Here is a 20,346-nt window from a genome sequence, read left to right on the forward strand (position 1 = left end):
TCCACATCATCTTAAGTAGCCTGTCACAACGGGGTTTGCCACGAGTTGTATCTCAGTGCTCTTCGTATGGCAAGGGGGCTGCTGCGCAATGTCTACGCAAGCCTACGATGTACTCCCTCAAGAACCGCGAGGTTGGATGAGCTTCTAGAACCGCAACCAGAGTATATAGAGAGGTAGATTTCTCAATATTCATGTTCATAATCATTGTTCTTACTACATTCCCCCTCAGAATGTCCCCCTTCCGATTGTTTAGCTTTCTCAGTCTAGCTCTGTCAGTTGCATCTCACTCAATCCCAGTGGATCGAATAAAATGGACGGACTGCTCCAAGAATGTCCCCCAATCAACTGGTTCTTTCAATGGTTCCGCAATTGATCTCACCAACCTTCCTCCGACTCTCCATTGTGGTCAGATCGATGTCCCGATGGATTATTCGAAACCATTGTGCCATACGAATATGATCACACTGCGGCTGGCAATGTACCGACCGGCCAACCCTAAAGGAGTTCTATTCTTGTGAGATATACTTCTTTTAGTGGAAGGGTGTATTTGCTGATAGCCGTCTCTAGCAACCCAGGTGGAACTGATCCCGGAGTTGTGGTTGCTTGGGAAGTAGCTCTCGGCCTCACCAAAATTTTCTCGGAGCTCATGGACTTCGATCTACTGGGTAGGCGTACAATATGACCTTACTTGATAACATCACTAACACTTGCCGATGGATAGTAATGGATGTCAGAGGCACCTTCAGCTCCAACCCTTTAAATGTGTCCTTGGAGACTTTCAGCGGGCTACTTGGTAGATAGTAAGTCTCTCATTATGGCACTTTTCTTTTCTATCTTCTAACTTAATTGATTAGCCCAACGAACCAAACTGCTTTTAACGTAGTGAAAAAAGCATCTTCCAAGGTTATTCAATCGTGGATCGACTCTAGCTCTCCCCCAGGGATCATCGAGCATGTAGGGACACGTGAAGTAGTGCAGGACTACGAAAGTATTAGGCTGGCTCTTGGATACGCAAAGATCGATTTCCTGGGCGCCTCGTAGTAAGTATTTCTCTTTTTTTTCCAGAGGGAATGTTTTTATTAACGATGCGCAGTGGTTCCTTTAGAGCGGCACAATACGCTGCTAAATATCCCAATCGGGTGAATAATTTTGTGCTGGATGCAGTAGTCCCACACGGACGAGTAAGATATATTCTTGCTGTGATTTCTATTTCCGTTCTCTAACTGCCTCTGACAGAGTCTCCTCGCCCAAGCTCAAGATGATATAGCAGCATCAAACAGGCTAATGCTTCGGGCGGATGCATACTGCCAGAACGATCCCACTTGTCCATTCCATACTCAAGGCCAAGGTAGTGTTCTCAAGGTATGTTATTGAAGTGGCCATTTCTCAATCAAATCTTTCGGTGCTGATGAGACCCAGGCCTTTCAGAAGGTGCTTTCGAACGCGAAGGAGTCTCCGTATTTCATCCCACCTTGTGTCAATAGTACGCAATGCTACCCCTATGTAACGGATCTCGACGTCCAGACAGTGATGCTTGGAAATCTTCTGGGATCGCCGGATTTCCCAGCTATTCTCACCGGAATCAGCAGTGCGCTGTCTGGAGATGGAAGCTTTTTCGTGTATGGGCCTCCTCCGCTTGAAGCAGTCGTTGCAATGCCGTTACTTTGCAATGACTATGGTAATGTTTTTTCAACAGGTCAAACTTTACTAGCGGGAATGCTAACGCCCTGGCAGAGTATGAGAGAACATTTGAGTATTTCCAACGCTCACTAGAGCAAGGGCTAAAGGTATGATTGGCATTTGAAAAGTTCCATGGCCCTACCAGACGGCTAATAATTCATAGAAGGATCACAGTGGTATCGGCATGACGCAAGCCTGGCAAATTCAGGTATATTTATTTCCCAAGCTCCTGACAACGGCTGTCCAAATTGCTGATTCTCTCGGCTGTAGTTATGGTGCTCCGCATGGCCATTCCAAACACCAGCCTCTGAGCGATTACCCATACGCCACAAAATGGCTCTCGTAACGGCAGACTTCGATGGCAGGTATGAAACGCTTTCATCCAGATTCCAGACGACCTCAACTAAGCTAACCATCATTTTTTTTTTAGCACACCTACGGAATGGGCGACCTTCGTATGGGAGCAAGCACCAAATTCCGCGCTTATCGTCAGGCACGGCGATGACCACGTTTCTTTTCCTCGTACGATTTCTTTCCTATTTTCTGTATACTCTATTCCAAAATATTACCCGAAAACTAGCTTCGCTTTCTCATGCCCGGGCTAATCCAATTCCTCCACCAGTCATTAATCAGGCCTCAACAAAATTCACGAACAATTTTCTTCGTAACGGTGTTTTCCCAGCAGCACAGAATTCATCACTCGTTTCTGTTTATACTCCGGGGATGGCTCGGGACCCCATCTCGGATCCCTATTTAGTGCCCACTGGAACAGATGCGGGGGATGTGGACAGTGGGGCTGCAGTGGAGACTCCTTTCTAACACCAACTCTTAGGATGGAATATCCCTGGATGATACTTTGTTTCTAGCGCATCGATTAGAATGTATGCCTCTACAATGTACCGCCTGAAGTGAGTGATACAGGATATATAACAGGGTCCGAAGAACGAACTCATTAGGATTCTGTTGTGAGTTATTCAGTATCGTACCGACTTAGAATCATGTAGTGGGGCCGTCGCAAGGCCTTCTATTTTACTTAATGTAATTTTTTATGTCAGATCAAGATGCCCACGCACGTTAGATACTCCTCCATGTAAATTATTAGATAGTCAATTGATTCGTGAGCTTGACGTATGACTAGATTCGCAATAGCTCAGTTTTCGTCAAGCTATACCTTTGTATATCTCTAGCAATCAACCATAGAACAACCACCTACAGCTAACTCCCTACTCCCCTATCTTCACGCCCCCAATACGTCTCATCATTGGCGCCGCAGACGTCTCTTTACTAAGTTGCTCCTTGCATACCGCGAACCCAAACCTCTCATACAACGGCTGTCCCTGACTCGACGCAGAAACGTACATTTCAAGGCGATCTCTGTCCGCTTCTTCACGTCCCCATTGCAACATCTTTGACGCGGCACCCTGTCTGTGATACGAGGGATCGGTACCCAAGACTTCGAGCACTATTTGGGTGTGAGAAAAGGAATTTGTCGAAGCGGTAGAAAGGACACAAGGAGATCATCAAGTCGAAACTCCCCATAATAAGTTGATAGAAACCGAGGGGGAGGGGGGGAATGAGTAAGGAATAATAGACCGAAAGGGGCAACTGATAAAACTCGAATATAGTAGTATAAACATTATTACACATACCCAAATGTTGCTTCTCGCCCATAATAGCCTCCTGCTGTTTCGCCATCGGCCCAAAAAACTTTTGGTCGACAAAATCATAATCCATACCCTCCCCTAACTCCTTTCCCCATCGAGAACTCCAGTGCGAGATGCCATCTTTCCCGCCTTGCTTGTTAACCCACCTGGTAAACGAGACGACCTTTCTTCCGGAATCGTCGTCGGTCACGACCATGAATCTTGTGCGACGTGATTCTTCAACCATGCACCTCTTGAACGACTCGGCTAACCAGGCTTTCACGGCTGGGGTATCAGGGAAGGCTTCGAGCAGTATGGGGGCTCGGAAGACTTTGTACCAGACGTCTACTATTCCTGGGATATCATCCGGTGTTGCTGGGGAGATTGTAAGAGTCATTTTGGTGTGTCCTTATGGTTGCTGGGGAGACGAAGGGAGGATGGTAGGAGATAGCAAGAGAGTAGGAATACCATGGGATGAGAACTGAATATTTAAAGCAAGATAACAGGAGGTTTATAGAGATTAGTCGCTGATGCCGAGGGAAGTACCTAATGAGCTAGGCTTTACCCTGTCAGGTGACAGTAAGCACCGCTGATATGAGGTGTCTTAATATGTCCCTGAATGGGATAAATGGCGAAACCCCGCATAAGTATGGTGGGGTAGCAGGACTTATAAATAATATCTTCCGAGGGGAACCGAGCTTCAGAACGGCAAGAGCGTAATTCTTCAAGAAATCTAGCCCTAAAATCTCAAATACTCCAATTAAAGGCCTTTGGTCGATTACGGTTATGGCCTGCAAGACTTATGATCGCTGCTGCATTTCTCTCTATGCTAGGTATCTAATTGTACACAGGATGGAATAATGATTGCGCCAATTTACGCCGCCGAAAATGTCTTGCAATCCATATCCCATAGCGCCAGATTTAAAAGCCCACCGTATCGAACCGCGTAAACCTCACCCAGCATAAGCGTCATTGATCGAGCCAAGCAGATCGGTCATGTATTCAACCTATAGTTCCAGTAAGCAAAAGAATGTTTGGACAGCAAGTTAGAAGACTTACCAATGCCCTGTTGTGAGACATCACCTCATACAACCGCGGCACAACAGGTCTGAATAAACGATCGACCCAAGAAATGCCATCAGTTTTCTGTGCGGTTTCCTCAGCTTCTGTCTTCGGCAAGTTACGAGCAAGATTTCGAAGAACAAGCACGGCGCTGAGCGGAACACCAGCAGCAAATTGTCGCTCATCCACTGCAGTCGTTTCATACTTAAACTTTTGTTTGGGCGAAGATAAGATGTATGACGGCTTCAGCTTTTTGCTCGGAGGAGGTCCATGCTCGTTTGAGCCTCTACTAGCTGCAGATGGTCGTGGTGGAAGGTGAACCTTGATGTGCTGTCCTAGTTGTGCTAACTTGGTAGCAGGTGCTGTCTTGAATCGGCTACATGAATCCCACTGGCACACGTATTGCCCTTCTTGGGTGTTATCAAACTTGCCATCTGGCAGTAGCTGAGCATGAATATGGTCTTGTAGCATGTGTTTGTACATCTCCTCTGGGCTCATGAAAAACTCGCCGCAGTATGACCCATGGCCGGGCTGGACCTTCCAGAGACACTTGCTGTACTCCTCCTCAAAGAAATCAACAGGTACGCTGCGCATTCTAATACCTTTGATGATGAACTTTTGCACTGGTCCGGATTGAACTTGTGCAGTTGCCTTCTCTCCAAAGGTTGTGCTGACATTTTTGATGAACTCGGCAGCTGGCAGAAGTTGGCGTCCCGTCTCAATTGTGGTGGGCATAAACTGAGCCTGATAAGCCTGCCAAAGGGCAATTTGGGTGATAGACTCATCAGAATCTTCTTCAAAGAGACAGCGCAGCCACTGTGAGCTTCGTTCTGGCTCATCGAGTTTAAGGAGTTGCGCAAGCAATTCTTTTGGGAGGGGTGCGATTTGCAGAGGAGCTTCTTTCTTGAATTCCGGTCCGCGGGAGAACTCCTTCTCATGAATCTTAACTCCATGGGCCAAAAGACGGACAAGCTGGTTAATGAGTGGCTCGACCTGTAACTCGGTAATAAGAAAGTCGACGTTTTCGACGACGGCCGTGTATTGGTACAGGAAGTCCAGGCATGCGTGAACAAGCTCTTCGTCATTGAGAATCGTCCAATCTAGAATATTCTGAATTCCAGCCACGGGAACACCCTTGAGAAGATTGTTTTCTTCAAGATTCATCGATATTCTACTAATAGCCCGCAAGGATGTTAAAATTGCTCCTAGGTCCTCAGATTGTAGCTGCACAAGAAGTGAAATGTAGAGAGGGTCGGTTTCATCGGAGGGTAAATACTTTGTGATCTGTTCAGTGATATCGAGTGCATAGTGTTTCAACTCCACAAGGCTATCGTGATTTGGGAGGTTGAGAGCGATGCAGAGCATATCCCTCAGCGGAGCCATCTCTGAAACATAATGGGCATTATCCTCAAGCATGACCATATTTCTCATCGTAAGAGCTGCCTCATTTATCTGAAGTAGGGCATCGTTGAAACCAGCAGGTAGTACGTTATCGTTGACATCCAACTTGGGAAGCTGTGCTATTGTCTGCAGTATATCTGGTGTGCCGTCTACGCCATTGAGTGTGTTGCGACTAGTCATCGACCCATCCTCCGCGTAAGAAACGTGCCAGTCCACTTCGTAAAACAACGAGCTGACCTCCAACAGCTTCTCGATCAGCGCCTCTGCCAGGCCGGGAAAGGATTCGAATCGGTATTTGTCTCCTCTTTCCATTGAAATCTTGACCAAGTGGTGAAGAGCGTAATCTTGTTCGGCTGGAATGCCGGACCTCAACGCACAAAGGCAGCGGACATAGATATTCGGACCGTCAAAGCCAGCTAGTAGAGGATTAGTATTTCTCTACTTGGTCATTTGTGGGAGACTTACATCCAGGCAGCATCACACCTCTGTTAGTGGCTGGGGCAGGACGTCCGCTTGCCGCAGCAAGATTGTCCCTCTTAGCCTTCTGGCGGCGGGCAAATTCGACCGGATTATTTCCAGGGGTTATGACAGGACGAAGAGTGAGAGGCATTTGTGGCCGAGGTTCGTAATTCGCAACTGCAAGAGACATGTTTTCCATGTTTGACGAAGGGTTGTAAGAGGTGGAAGCGCCGCGTGGCTGGTGTTGCTGGTGATGACCGGCTTGTTGAGGAGATGATGTATGGGAAGCGGCGTGTCTTGTCTGTCGCGACGGTTGCGTGTCGGGTTGGAACAATATACGCTGTGGTGGTGCTTGTCGCAAGCCTCGGGTTGCTCTTCCACCGGATCCAGGTGCCTCTTCACTGCCGTTCCTGTCTCGAGCAGGTGTACCGTCGTCTCCCGAGGCCTCTGAGTGATCCAGAGTGCCAGGCTCTCGCCGAGAGGGCGGTTTATAGTTCTCGAGAGTCCGAGTGAGCAAGCCCCCGCCTTTCGCAGTCAAGTCCTCCAAAATCTCTTTTGGCGGCGGCTCTTTACCGTGAACGGTAGATATCTCATATGCGGCGAGGTTCTTGTAGTAGACCGACTTGAGGGCAAAGGCAAGGGCGGGCAGGTTTGGGCTTCCTAAGTTGAAATCCTGGCCCAGCTTTCTCCATGCCAGTTTCTCGTCGCTGACCTTGTCATAACCTCCACGCTCCATGACTATGTTGAACAGCTTCAACAGGTCGATCTGCCTGCTGCCAACCTTTGGTTCGCGCACGAACTCGGTTCCTCTCTTCTCATGGTACACGGCGAGCTTCTCGATGAATTGCACATATTCCGGGGAGTAGTTAATTGCAGAGGGAGAGCCCCCACGATTGGGAGAAGACGCCATAGCTGCGGTTGGGTTGTCGCGTTGTCGCGGGCGATGCTGCCATACGCTGGCAAGCAATGGGCGAAAAGTTGCAGAGAGCTCGTTCTCAGCTTGTGAATGCGACGCGCATTATTTCTGGTCGATCGCGACAGTTCCATTTTCGACCAGGGAAAGAATCGACTACTCCGTGAACGGCTAGCGCCGGACGTATGTTTATCCGTAATGCTGCCGAGCCTCGTTCAGTGATATTGCTCGCTTGCTTAGTAACTGCAGCAACTACATCCCTCATCCTCGTCCTGGTGATCGTTGGATGTTAACAGTGAAGTCAATGTATATGCCTATACTTTTAATGATCACCAGAAATCAACTCTGAGGCTTAGGTTAAGGTCCGTGGGACTGCCATATTGACCCTGCAAATATTGCTATACCAAACACCGATTCCAGCTAACCTGTGTCCGGACGGCATCGTTCAAAGCTTCTCTTGTTCCCCTTCCCGCTTTCTTATTATTATCCCCACCATGTCTCAACTATTTCCTCGGGCACATGAGTCTGTTCTAGATGCACTTCCTTTTGCGAAGTTCTCGCACGCTACATGTGCCTATGACGTGAGCACTTTCACATGGTGCCATGTGAGCGGACGAGACGACCTTCGTCTAGTGTTCCACGCCGGAGGGACCGTTGATAAACATGGAAACCATGTGGAAAGCCTAGTGATGGATATCCATGCCGGGGCGGAACTTCTTGTGCCTTGTCCTAACTATGGAGTGGAATTCAGTTCATGAGGCTAACATCAGTATTAGGAATCACAAGACCTAGGGGAACTGGTCGAGCTTTCGAAAGGGTTTGGCTCGTCAACGGAACCGGCCCGTCCAGTCCAGGTCGTCATCAAGTGCCCCTGTTTGGCCATGAGGTATCCAAAGCCGGGAAACATTGTATGTGGCCCGATACATATTTTTCAACCGTTCCGTTCTGAGAATAGTTCACCATCTGACTGTTTCACTGTTCCAGGTTCGGCGGATTCAGTTAAGGTTTCGAAATGAGTCTGACTTCAACAGAGCATTGAATGTACTGAACCACCTTGGACTTCCAACCTTGGACAATATTTCTGCTGAGCAATCTAGGTCCTGCCCAGTTGCCTCACCAGTGCCTTCCATGGTCTCGTCGACCTCAACATCAAGTACAGGTACTATCGTACCCTCAATGCCGAGACTTGCCCCCCACAACATGCCCTCATACGAACCAGTGAAGCAATCCTTCGACGTTCCTCCGTTACCGTTCCCTCCATCAGATTTCAAGGTCCCTTTTCGGGCGGATCATCCATGCCCTAGAACACTAGGACCACTGGGCACATTGCCATTTTCTACTTCTTCCACCATTCGGCCGGCATCTGCGTCAACTGGACCCGCGACCCGGCATCCCTCTTTATACCTTTCGCAGATTGAACAACAGGTATCAGATTACTGCACATCTCTATATTTTTGGAGCTATACAAACTGACACTGTCGTCCACTAAGCATCGGCGAATTTCCCAGCCATTCATGCAGTCATCCATCCTTGGTCAGTCCAATAGTTCCATGAGATCGCGATATTTTGCTCCAGAGAGCGGATCACAGCCAGGACAGATGTCTGAGGAGACGGATAGTATGTCCCGCGCCCTATCCACCTCCCCTTTCTTACTACCAAAGAGCAATCCTATTCATTCGGAAGGCTCCCCGCTGGCCGTAGCTAGTTTTGTCAATCCATTCAACCAAGGATCTAAAGCGCAGCCAGACTCCGGGAGACCATATTCGGCTCCCATTACTCAACCCCATATTCAAAGTCTCTCGATACCGCCAAGACGAGAGTTGCCGTTTCCGACCTCTCCGCAAAAGTCCACCCCTTCTCCTGTTTCTGCGCTCCCTCTATTGCCAAAGCCAACACCAATCAAAAGTACAGAAACCCCTATCGTGATCAGGGGAACATCAAGTGTAAAGGAAACAACCTCTACGCATAAACATGTGGAAAATCGCGTGGCCCAGCACAAGACAATGTGTATGACATCGTCGGTCAAGCCACAGGACAAGAGTCTTTTAAATAAAACAGCTCCATTTGAGGTTTCGAATAACGACGAGCTCGTCAGTGAAGGCCCGGCCGTGCCACAGGAAGTAGCCTCTCCCTTAGCTATCAAAATAACAGCTGCATCCTCCGGACTGCCCACAACTACAACTGGACTCCAGTCGAAACCCAAAACTGTGAGAAAGCGCAACGCTGCTCCGGCTCGCCAGTCTTTAGCCACCAAGCGGCTGAAGATGATGGATCAGGGTACTCAAACCCAGACCCTGTCGGGTCGTGATCACACGGTAATGCAAAGATCTACACCAGCGATTGATGAAAATGCTCCCACACTCTCTCTACCATCCGCGGACCACCTAGATACCCTTGATAAATTTGTCCACAAATACAACGGCAGGCCCCGCCCCACGGAGCTTTGGGAGGCTCCTGGATATATCGAAGCTAGCGAGGAACAACGTGATATACTCCTTGCCGACTTCGTTTGTGATAACCTGGATAATCCCGAATTTTTGCAATTGTGCCAGGACGCAGAGAGGGCGTGGTGCAGAATTGGCCTTGGAGTGTGAGTCGGGTTAGTGTGGATGATATGAGCTTATAGTTCGGTTAGGAAGTTTTATGGTTTAGCTATTAATCGCCCTACGTATTGTTCCTTTGCTATTTTCCCTAACTAGTCGCACAAACATCCAAAGGTGTCCATGTAGAACTCATTTCGTGGCAGCTCCACATTCATGGGGAGGCTGGGGCATGGGCTGGCAGGTTTCACATTCTCATATATGATTTTGCAAGTTGGCTTAATATCAAATCATTTACCAAGGGCTGTCAGACCCAATGGCCGAGGGGCCAGATAAATCCCTCTCTGAAACATTATATATCATCTAATATTTAGAGCTTCTTAGGTAGACCCGGCCCCTAGATAGCCAACCCTTCCCCATTGATACAACCATTAGCATAAATGGGACCGTCAATCCTCGTAACAAAACTCTTTCCAACTCTCTTTAAAATAAACGAAAGCTAGAGAGCAGGAACTTGATATCCAAACACAACGGTCTTTGTAAGGTCTGTCTTACGGGTGCGGAGGAGCCTATAGCAGAATACCTACATGTGATGTTTGTATGTAACCATTTCTCAGAAATAGCTCAAGTCAACTAATGTCTTACTAGGCATAATATATCACTAGAACTCTAAAAGATTTGAGCAGCATAGATACTCGGGATTGCAGCTATGCCGAACAGATGTTAAACAACACTAATAATTGTAGCAAGGTTTGATGGTGCTGATCCTTTGGGCCGGTGGGGGAGGGGGAGGGGGAGGGGGATTATTCGCACATACTTCACAGGGGATAGACTTTAGCAACGCTCTGGATTTTGTCTAGGCCATAATCTATGGTTATATTTCTCTTACTCCCATACATTCGAGAACAAATCTTCACTGGCCGCAAATCCAGGAGCAGGCTTCGCTGCAGTTGCACCAACTCCTGGCGTAACTGGTGCGGCACTGCTCCAGCCCCCAAAATCCTCATCCACACTGACCTTTGGTGGCCCTGTACTTGCCGGATTAAACCCCCCTCCACCTCCGGGTACAATGCTCTGGTTGGCTAAAGAAGCCCCGCCAGATCCCCAATTAAAGCTGTTGGGACTAGCCAGTGGAGTTGCCACTTTAGTGACTGTAGGGCTAGTGTTCGTTCCGCTCCAAGCGTCATTAGATCCCCATGCATCATTATTTGACCAGCCGCTCATCGGCGCCATTGCAGCCTGGGGTTGAGGCGCGGGTTGAGGCACTGGCTGTGAAAGATTAAAGACTGATGGCTGGGTCGAAGTTGGTGCGGCAGTGGCTGGCTTCGGGGCGGCAGGCTGTGAGGCAGGTTCGGAGAAATCAAAGAGGTCGCCTAAGCCAGAGCTGGCGCTCACAGCACCTTGAGCCCCTGAAGACATGCCCGGGGCCGAGTCGAAAGCGCCAAAGCCACTGGAAGAGCTGAGAGTCCGGGATGGCTGGGATGGTTGTTGTGGGGGTTTGCTAACTGGTTTGGTATCAAAGAAGCTTCCTCCAGTCAAGGTGCCAGGTGTGGAGGCCTGGGATGGTGCGCGTTGATGGTTCGTAATATTGCCCAGACTCGAAAATGCGGAGGGTTGGGGTTGGGCCTGTACTCCTGGTGAACTGGGATTAGAGAAGCTCAGGTTGCTGAAAGCATCATTCATTCCTCCAAAGTTAGTCTGTTGAGGCGGGGGCGATTGCTGCATGGGAGGTTGCATGCCACCAAACGACCCTGAGCTTCCGTGGGATGGTTGCTGCTGAGGTTGAGGTCGAGGGGCTGAGGCGTAAAGTGATAAGATAGATTGTTTTAGATCTGGCCGTGATTGGGCCCCAGGAGCTGCTGCAGTTGCGGCGGCACTCGATGGTCGATTCGGCGGAGGAGCCTCTGTTCCAAAGAAGTCCAAACCGAGCAGGGAGTCCGCAGGTTTCGTTTGCTTTGGTGGAGCAGGTTCAGACTTCGGCGGAGGCCCAGGTCTCGGGCGTGCTGGCGCAGCAGAATTTGCCCTTGGAGGAGCGATATCCTCTGCAAAGAGATCCGGCTGCGGCTCTCGTCGAATCTGCGACGGCCCTGATGGTCCAGAAGAAGCCCTGGTTGAGGCTGAACGCTCGATGGCATGCTTCTCCTTTACCAAACTGAGTGGCACATCATCGTCCCCTTCGGCGTCCAAAGTTGACGGATCTGGTATTGGCCCATCCATAACCCATCTCTTCGACTCATATTTGGTTCTAATGAAGTTCTCAATTTTTGCCTCTGACGGTACGTGTCCAGGTGCCAGCTTTGCCTCCCAGTATTTGTTCGCTCTCGAGTTCCCCCATTTTAACACGCTTTGTAATTGTTCATCCGTCCAGGCGTCGAGGTCCACTGATTTGACTCTGCTGATATGCGTGCCCATTCCTCGGTGAATGCCGGAGCATCTTATGCAAACAAATATGCCCAAATTCCAACTTGCCCATCTTGGATCTGTCAAGGGTATTTCAGTCAATGGAATTGTAATACACTCACTACGAGGAAGAGGAGACAGTAGCCGCTAACTCAATCTTACGTTTATTTCTCTTGCAGTCCGCGCAGGTCTTGTTCCCTTCTAACTTCAGCAGATTCTTAATCGTCTGTGTGTTCTGGGCAGCACGTTCCGCCGCAGGATTAGGCGCCCTCCGCGACATAGTGATGTGATATTCGGGGGGTGTAATGCGTAATCGGGGTAGATGGTATAGGGTCCCAGAGGCCTGAAGAAGATGGGGAATGGCTGCTTGCTATGAAGGGCGTTGCGATTCCAGATCACAACAGATTAATCGACGAGGTTGCAGCGCTGTACTGTACAAGCGCAAGCGCAAGTACGATTCAGGGGTGGCGCTATTGATAAAGAGTGCGGGGGGAACGGGCAATAACTCTGATAATCCCAATTGCTAGCGGGACCGCAGCGACAACATCTGACGTCGTCGATTGGCGCGGGGGAGGCTGATGATTCCAAATACCCCTGCTATTACTATTTGTCCTGTAATTGTAAGACTTTCAAGTGGCGCAAGTAGCTGGATCCTCTCACGTCTTTCGCCATTTCTTTACTAAGACTCCGAACATCTCGTTTTCCTATTAAACCCTCCATGCGCTTCCCAAGTTTCCCGAACATCGTCCGGGCATTTAGCAATCACAGCGCTCGTCTTTCAGCACAAACACCCTACAAATACAAAGCTCTCCCGCCGGTCTCTCGAGGTACAATTCTTAAGTCGATGCCGGCGATCCCATTCCTATCGAGTTTCTTCAGTTCGAGCAGCAATTCCAAGATGTCTTATCCCGTGCAGAAGAGCAACGAGGAGTGGCAGGCGGTGCTCAACAAAGGTCCGTACTTCGTATACTAGGCCCCAAGATCCAACCAAAAGTCCATTATTGACACGGCCCTTGGATTAGAACAATTTCGAGTCTTGAGAGAAAAAGGCACCGAGGCTCCCTTTACCGGGGAATACGACAAGCACATGCCGGAATCTGGTGTCTACACCTGCGCCGGGTGCAACGCGCCTCTCTACAAAGCCAACCATAAGTTCAAATCTGGATGCGGCTGGCCTGCATATTTTGACGGCATCCCCGGTGCCATTACTCGGCATACTGATAATGCATTTGGGATGTCGAGGACAGAGATCGTGTGCTCGAATTGCGGCGGTCATCTGGGACATGTATTCAAGGGCGAAGGATACCAGACACCGACGGATGAGAGGCATTGCGTTAATAGCATTAGTCTGAAATTCTCACCTGAGGATAAGAGAACGGAAGAATGCGCAAAGACCGAGGTGTGACTTTGGAGCGACTAATGGAGCTAGGTTGGAAATGTTTTGTGTATTAGCGGCTTTAGATGTGAGTACCGTTTGTCAATTCAATTGTTTATGAGAAGAACGCAAAATAAGCCTGCACAAGATGTGGCGTACCGCTGTAGTTGTTGCCATGGGCCGTGTAGGAGACCGCGGATATAAACAGGCAGTCAGAACTTGGACGAATGCCACCCAGCTGCATTAGTCAAGTCGCAACTCTACTCTACGGCATGGTTTGGTGGCCATAAAAGCGGAAGCTCGGGGTAGCTAACATGTGGCCGAACATTGTTATTGGCCTCTCCCCTAGTGATTACTTGTCAGTTCAAGAGTGGGAAAGCTGTCGTTCTAATAACTACTACAAATGCAAGGTTATTAGAGGCTCCGTCCTAACCACATTGATGCCTGGTTTCCATATCCAATATCTTAGCTTCATAAGAACATGGACTCTAAAGCTTAGACTGCTAGGAGCATAGTGTGGCTAATCCCTTAAGCATAACGAGGTCTTCGTAAAAGCAATATGGGTTTCTATAGTTTTTGACACGGTCTAAAACAGGGTTCAATAGCCTGCTTCTATCCACAGCAAGCTTGCCTAGGAGGAAGTGCACGTTGGTTCTCGGTATGAATTTAGCTTCGGATCGATCGATATTGGGGATTGAACCTCTTCCGTCATGTCTAATGAATTTTGCATTGGCATGTTTCTGTTTATTCTTTTACTTCCTATTTATAAACGCCAGCCAGCGCAGGAGTCTAATCGGGCAATATAATCTTACACTTTCACATTCCTCTGCATACTGTAAAAACAATATGCCCTGTTACTTAAACGTTTTACATGTCATTCTCGACTCCGTCCTACAGAATCTAGTTTTACCTCAGCCAGGCATTCCCCGCTCTCAGCTTGATTATTGACTTGGACGTAATATTAAGCTAACTACAGCTATCATGTTCATTGCGGTACCCAAAGCATACGGAGTGGAATGGCTGTGAGTGGCTCAAAGAGCCACTCACATGGTGCCGCCTCCGGGTTTAAACCTAACCTCCACTTCTCCACATCCTCAATTTTGCGGATCGCGTCGACTAGTTCTCTCTTCTGCGCGAGATATTTACTTGCTTGAGAGACAGTACCTTCCGCTGCTCTCCACATCCTGCAGTCATCGCGCACTCGATTCCGGGAAAATTTCCATTTCTCCTTTATACCCTCGACAAACTCTAGGGTAAGAGAAGGATCCCTCATCTCTCCTTCAATAGCGAGGCAATAATCGTACTCACCTCTATAGGAAGGAAGCTTGGAGTTAGGGCCTGGCTTGCTATTTCTCTCCTCCCAGAAATCAGTATGGTCTCGTTTCGCCGTTGTCTTCTCTCGGTAGCGGGCTAGGATGTCATTTAGGCGGCATTTGGAGGAATCCCGGCCCTGATAGTATTCGTGGTCCTCTCGTTTTGGGCGACATATTATCGAGCCAGCCTTCAAATTTCGATGATCGGTGCTCGGTTTCGTGGGGCAATTGTAACCCGTGGCATGATTTGAGAGAAGTTGAATACCATCGCAGTATCGCCGTTCCGCTACAGTAGCAGAATTAGTAGAAGGGAATTCGCTGTTAGGTCCTACAGCCTTGACAAACACACTACACTCGCAGATTTCCGCTGTCAAGCTTGGGGTGATTATATCCGCCTGCGAAGGGATGGTTCCGACCAACGGCACAGATATTCTTGAGCAGTTTAGCATCTTCGTTCCGTAATTGCCTACGGCAACCAGTGTTCTTCCTTGTGGGATTATGGAAATCGCATCGTCACTGGGATTGTTAGCCTCAAGCATGAAATTCTGTGCGTTGGCTTTTGCTTCTGGGGAGACAGGTCCATGGTATACACCTCTCTGTCGGACTTCGCCATTTAACACCTGCATGCCGTCTGGTTGAGCCTGAAGTGAGGGTTTAGGAGCATGACAGTTTTCATCAGAGATGAACACTGATGGGCAAATGACGAAATTATCCATCTGGTTTTGACGGGGCGTCCTGATAAGTGCTAGGTCACACTGCAAAGCTCTGGAGTACCCCTGGAGACGAATGCGGGTGAATTTGGTGGCGTTGTGGTTTCGGTACGGAATGGCAAGATACTCCCGAATCTCTTCAATATGAGAATCACAAACATGCGTGTCATTTAATAACCTTTCTCCTATGAGCTGGCGCTCGAGGAAAAAATTTGAACCCTGGGACAAGGACATATTCGGTGCCTGTGTTCCTGTCAGTCTGAGTTTGTATTATTGGATTGCTTCGTTGAACACCTACCGGATACGGCTGATAGACTTTGCTTGGTATGCCTGATTAGAAGAAATCTCCTATATTGGAATTACAAGACTAGATAATGATGTTAGTATTGTCTATGTATCAAAATGATGAGTTTGGAAGGTCACGTGAATAGAATACGTGGGATTAGAGTAACTTACTAGCCAACCTTCCGCCTCCTCTACCATTGCATTGCGGAGTACTATTGTTTAATTGAACGGACGACTGATGTTGATGTGGAAATATAATTTAATATGCTGTGCGAGGTTGTGGGCGCTGCGTATGGCACCTTGGGGCGAGGTCATGAATTTGGAAGTTGAGTGGGTCCCTTTCGTAATTAAGAAATGGAGGAATCCTCAATGACTGAATAGCCGCAGGATAGTAGGAAATAGCTGAACGCTTCTGAAGTTCTTTTGTGTTATACCAAGCACAAAGTACTTCTAGGTGGGGGGAATATGTTGGATAGGCACTCTCAAAACTAAAGCTCGGACTTGTGATAGAGGGTGATGCTCTTGGGAAGTCCACGTCGGGTATCTTTCTTCGCTATCGAGGGAAGCTGATGGACTCGTCGTATACCTACTACTCGGGGCCCGGGCTTCATGGCATGGGAAATATCAACGGTGTGAACGACACTTCTAAAAGACTTAGAATTTATGTTATGGGGCAAAATACCGGTATCAGCAACACGATTAGTCGTTTAGCCATCTCGTCACGACTCGATATCATCATCCGAGTTGCACTCCTTGACTTCATCATTGGCCGAGGATATTTCAAGAGAGAATATATTGGACATTTGCTGAGCTTCGAGCTGAGGCAGGTTGGGAGGTCTACTTAAGACTACCTAAGTGACCTGTAATCCAATGAGTAGGCACGCCGCAGAACTTAATATTCTTAGCAACTCAACTGTCACTGGCAGCCATGAAGATCTCGGCCGCATATAAAATCATGGTGCCACAACTGTGGCAAAAGCGAAAACAAACGCAATTATCTTTAGATTAGAAACTGGGGTGGACAAGGCATTTATTTGAACTTGGCTCTTATCAGGGGCGTCCCTGTTATAAACACAATGCGTCTTATGTCCTCAACTCCAGCAATGCCAGCCAGACAGGCGAGACTGGTTCCTAGCAGCAAATAGCACCACAGAACGCTTGCTATTGACTTCGGACTCGAAGATTGTGCTTTGGAAAAGAACAGAACAGGCATTATGATATGCCTCAATAGAGGAATTAGTTTAAGGAGTCGTGAGGAGTTGTAGCTTTTCAAAGGTGATTAATTATGCCAATGCAGCTGGTAATGCACAAAGTGCAGCATTTGTAAGGCGCAAAACTTGGATAACTACCAGATGCTATCCATTGTACTTGACTTAACCATGCTAGCATTGAATATTCAGGATAGTGGAAAAGACTACGAAGTAGACGTCAAGTTCGCCTCTTTATTAGTCGTTGTACGGACGCAGCGACAAACGCTAGCGCCTTTCGCTAGTCAGCCAATCATGGACGCGCTTTGCCTGCTCCAAACGCGACTCTCGTCTCTTGAAGCTCAGGCTCAGCTTTTGCCCCAAAGAAAAGAAACATTACAATACATTGACTTTAATCCGCCATCCCACTCCACTCCCACCTCTCTTCTTCAACTAGCTTCCCTTCAGACGCATATCTTGTCGATTCTTTGAGCGCATAGAAAGAAGAAGCCTTTCAGTAATATCACCCTACCCCTTCCTCGTCTCGATCTTTCTAAACCCGCCATGGCTGCTGTAAGTTGTTCCCGATCCATCACATCAACATACCCCCCATAGCCTTACCTCAATCGTCGCATCTCAAAGTCGAACCCCCGTTGCCTCAGCTGGCTCTCAATCGCCATGACACGAGAAGCTGTACGTTTATATTTGGACCTGGACGCTGACTATATCATCTTTGCAGCAACGCCCCCATTACAACAACCCAGGCTACCTTCCCAACGGAGCTGTCGGTGGCCATGCCGGCTTACCACCTGGAGCTGCTCCTCTACTTCCAAACAACGGCCGAGTCATTCAAACAGGGGGAGTTAGAGTGCTTTGTGTGGCAGATGTGCGAGGTGAGTTAGATCGGGCAAACATGACTTACTAGCGGAGCTGACATGGACCAGGAAACCTGAGATCTCTCAATGAGCTGGCGAAACAAGCACGCGCAGATCACATAATTCATACTGGAGATTTCGGCTTCTACGATGAAACGTCCCTAGACCGTATTGCAGAAAAGTGAGGAATTGCCCGTTTGCGACAATCGCCCCCTTAGCCACATGCTAATATTTATATTCAGAACTCTCAAGCACGTTGCCCAGTATTCGCCACTCATCTCAGAATCTGTGAAGAAGTCTATTGGCGCCCCAGGAGGTCCGGTCAAGCAACGATTCCAACCCAGCGAACTCCCCCTCTCCGAGCTTCCACAGTTCCTGAACGGCAGCCTAAAGTTGGATGTTCCAGTCTACACAGTTTGGGGAGCATGCGAGGATGTAAGGGTGTTGGAGAAGTTCCGATCAGGAGAGTACAAGGTCGACAAGCTACATATTATCGATGAGGCACGCTCGATGCTGTTGGAAGTTGGTGGCGTTAAGCTGCGTCTACTCGGTTTGGGTGGCGCGGTGGTAATGCACAAACTTTTCGATAATGGCGAGGGCCGAACGACAATTGCGGGAGGCCAAGGCACTATGTGGACAACGTTGTTACAAATGGGAGAATTAGTGGATACTGCAAACCGCGTTTACGACCCCACGGAAACCCGAATCTTCATCACGCATGCGTCTCCGGCTCGCGAAGGAATCCTGAATCAGCTTTCAGTAACTCTAAAAGCCGATTTCTCAATTTCCGCTGGCCTGCATTTCCGATACGGCAGCTCGTACAACGAATTCAGTGTGAACCCAACACTAGATCATTACCGCGGAAAGCTCGCTGCATCTAAGGCTTCATTCAACGATGTGTGGGAGACTGTGAAGGGAGAAGTCCAACCAGCCATCTCCCAAAACGAAGCTCAGCAGAACCTTCTTAACAATGCTCTTGGCATAGTGGAAAAGATGCCTAGCACTGCTCTTGGCGGCAATCCCTTTGGTGGGCCTGTTGGAGGAGCCAATGCTGCTGGAGCTGGCCAGGTTGATGAGAGTGCTTTCAAGAATATGTGGAATTTTAATTTGGCAGATGCGGCATTTGGCTGGCTGGTCTTGGAGGTTCAAGATGGTAGAATCGGCACTGAGATGAGAGCCCAAGGGTTCAACTTCGCCCACCGAGGAGCCAAACAGCACCCACCCCACATCAATCAGGCAAACCAGCAGCAACCTGCCCAAGCTCCATCAACTGGGACTGGGACTCCAGGCTCAAGCCACGCCCTTGTAGCTTCTGCCCCGACTGGTCCCGGCCAACGATCTCCTGCTGGACAAACTGGTTCGCAAACCTTTAATCAAGGCCAACAGCGTCCTCAACAAGCTCAACAGCAGCAGCCACGTGGCCCACCTTCGGCTGAGCGGGCTACTGGATCACCTGCTCCTAAGCCAGCTACCCCACAGCCTCAGTCGAATGTTGTTAATCTTCCAGGACAAAAGGAGAACGAGAAGGCGGCAGCTGCGGCAAATGGAACTTCGAATGGCGCAGCTGAAGCCACATCGCCTACGGCCAAGGCAGCTCCTGAGCCACCTATCATCGGTCTCTTTGTGATGAACGTCACTTCCGATGATGCTGTGAAGGAGATATTCAATGACGAAGACAAGGAAAAAATCGTCAGAATTGATAAATGGGGACAATCCAACAAAGTGGTTGTTTTCAAGAACGCGGAAGAGAGAGATGCGGTTCTGGCGAGACTACCAGACGATGTCAAGTCTCGATCTGGTGAGGACCGAAGCCGCCCATTGGTAAAGGTTTTCCAACCCAGAGAGAACAAATCGTTTGGCGCTAGCCGTGGCGGAGCTGGAAACTGGGGAAGCAGCAGAGGTGGAAATAACACAAATACCCCACAAGGCGGATATCGAAGCGGTGGCGGTGCTAGTGATAGCGAAGGGGGACGTGGTGGACGGGGAGGTCGTGGAGGCTCGAGAGGAGGACGGGGTGGTGAGCGTGGCAGAGGCCGAGGAGGACGAGGCGGGTTCAACAAGAACGAATCTTCGCCGGCACCAACTACCTCAGCCCCCGCTGCTGGCGACTCTTAATCTCCCGTTTTCTTCGGCCGGTATTCCTTTGCTTCGCCAAAAGTGCTCTCCAGTCCATCTTCCTATTAGTCGCTTTTTATGAGCCAAAGATCTCGATAGCCGACAAAACAATTTCGGCTTACTATTACAGGTGATTTGGGATGGAAAGGTGGAGTTTGCTAGCCTACGCTTTCACCGTGTGGATGCGATGATGGCTCTATTTCCTCTGTACTTTTGATCCTCATTATCACATCATTTGATTGCCCTCGGAGCAGCGTTGCGTGTATTCTAGTTATGCAGAAAACCAGAGCGCTGGCCGGTGGCTGTATGGAGCAGCTTAGACAATACTTAAAATCCTTTGTACATTTGCAGCTAAGTCCACGTCGAACCATGATTAGTGGTGTGGTTG

At 48.8% G+C, this 20,346-nt stretch overlaps 8 protein-coding genes across 8 annotated transcripts; 4 read left to right on the forward strand and 4 right to left on the reverse strand.

The window, feature by feature from the left end:
* Positions 1-230: 230 nt before the first annotated feature.
* On the forward strand, positions 231-2,026 carry BP5553_04474 (Uncharacterized protein; the record flags this gene model as incomplete). The annotated part of the gene is made up of 9 exons (XM_032013097.1): positions 231-514; positions 568-665; positions 722-800; positions 855-1,040; positions 1,094-1,181; positions 1,237-1,362; positions 1,420-1,678; positions 1,735-1,787; positions 1,844-2,026. 9 exons carry the CDS (start codon positions 231-233, stop codon positions 2,024-2,026), a joined length of 1,356 nt encoding a protein of 451 aa, XP_031869697.1.
* An 877-nt stretch (positions 2,027-2,903) lies between these two features.
* BP5553_04475 (uncharacterized protein) lies at positions 2,904-3,720 on the reverse strand (the record flags this gene model as incomplete). Its single annotated transcript, XM_032013098.1, has 2 exons — positions 2,904-3,142; positions 3,330-3,720. The coding sequence occupies 2 exons, from the start codon at positions 3,718-3,720 to the stop codon at positions 2,904-2,906; spliced, it is 630 nt and encodes a 209-aa protein (XP_031869698.1).
* A 556-nt stretch (positions 3,721-4,276) lies between these two features.
* BP5553_04476 (ARID-like protein) lies at positions 4,277-7,155 on the reverse strand (the record flags this gene model as incomplete). Its single annotated transcript, XM_032013099.1, has 3 exons — positions 4,277-4,330; positions 4,383-6,202; positions 6,252-7,155. The coding sequence occupies 3 exons, from the start codon at positions 7,153-7,155 to the stop codon at positions 4,277-4,279; spliced, it is 2,778 nt and encodes a 925-aa protein (XP_031869699.1).
* Positions 7,156-7,652: 497 nt separating this feature from the next.
* BP5553_04477 (uncharacterized protein) lies at positions 7,653-9,752 on the forward strand (the record flags this gene model as incomplete). The annotated part of the gene is made up of 4 exons (XM_032013100.1): positions 7,653-7,877; positions 7,935-8,066; positions 8,143-8,583; positions 8,649-9,752. 4 exons carry the CDS (start codon positions 7,653-7,655, stop codon positions 9,750-9,752), a joined length of 1,902 nt encoding a protein of 633 aa, XP_031869700.1.
* An 831-nt stretch (positions 9,753-10,583) lies between these two features.
* BP5553_04478 (ArfGap-domain-containing protein) lies at positions 10,584-12,378 on the reverse strand (the record flags this gene model as incomplete). The annotated part of the gene is made up of 2 exons (XM_032013101.1): positions 10,584-12,178; positions 12,261-12,378. The coding sequence occupies 2 exons, from the start codon at positions 12,376-12,378 to the stop codon at positions 10,584-10,586; spliced, it is 1,713 nt and encodes a 570-aa protein (XP_031869701.1).
* Positions 12,379-12,996: 618 nt separating this feature from the next.
* Positions 12,997-13,503, forward strand: BP5553_04479 (uncharacterized protein; the record flags this gene model as incomplete). Its single annotated transcript, XM_032013102.1, has 2 exons — positions 12,997-13,051; positions 13,121-13,503. The coding sequence occupies 2 exons, from the start codon at positions 12,997-12,999 to the stop codon at positions 13,501-13,503; spliced, it is 438 nt and encodes a 145-aa protein (XP_031869702.1).
* Positions 13,504-14,458: 955 nt separating this feature from the next.
* Positions 14,459-15,730, reverse strand: BP5553_04480 (uncharacterized protein; the record flags this gene model as incomplete). Its single annotated transcript, XM_032013103.1, has 1 exon — positions 14,459-15,730. One exon carries the CDS (start codon positions 15,728-15,730, stop codon positions 14,459-14,461), a length of 1,272 nt encoding a protein of 423 aa, XP_031869703.1.
* Positions 15,731-17,532: 1,802 nt separating this feature from the next.
* BP5553_04481 (Metallo-dependent phosphatase) lies at positions 17,533-19,958 on the forward strand (the record flags this gene model as incomplete). The annotated part of the gene is made up of 5 exons (XM_032013104.1): positions 17,533-17,541; positions 17,584-17,661; positions 17,708-17,861; positions 17,913-18,024; positions 18,086-19,958. The coding sequence occupies 5 exons, from the start codon at positions 17,533-17,535 to the stop codon at positions 19,956-19,958; spliced, it is 2,226 nt and encodes a 741-aa protein (XP_031869704.1).
* Positions 19,959-20,346: the final 388 nt, after the last annotated feature.

The sequence above is a fragment of the Venustampulla echinocandica genome, assembly GCF_003357145.1.
Source record: "Venustampulla echinocandica strain BP 5553 chromosome Unknown scaffold_2, whole genome shotgun sequence".
Classification (NCBI taxonomy): Eukaryota; Fungi; Ascomycota; class Leotiomycetes; order Helotiales; family Pleuroascaceae; genus Venustampulla; species Venustampulla echinocandica.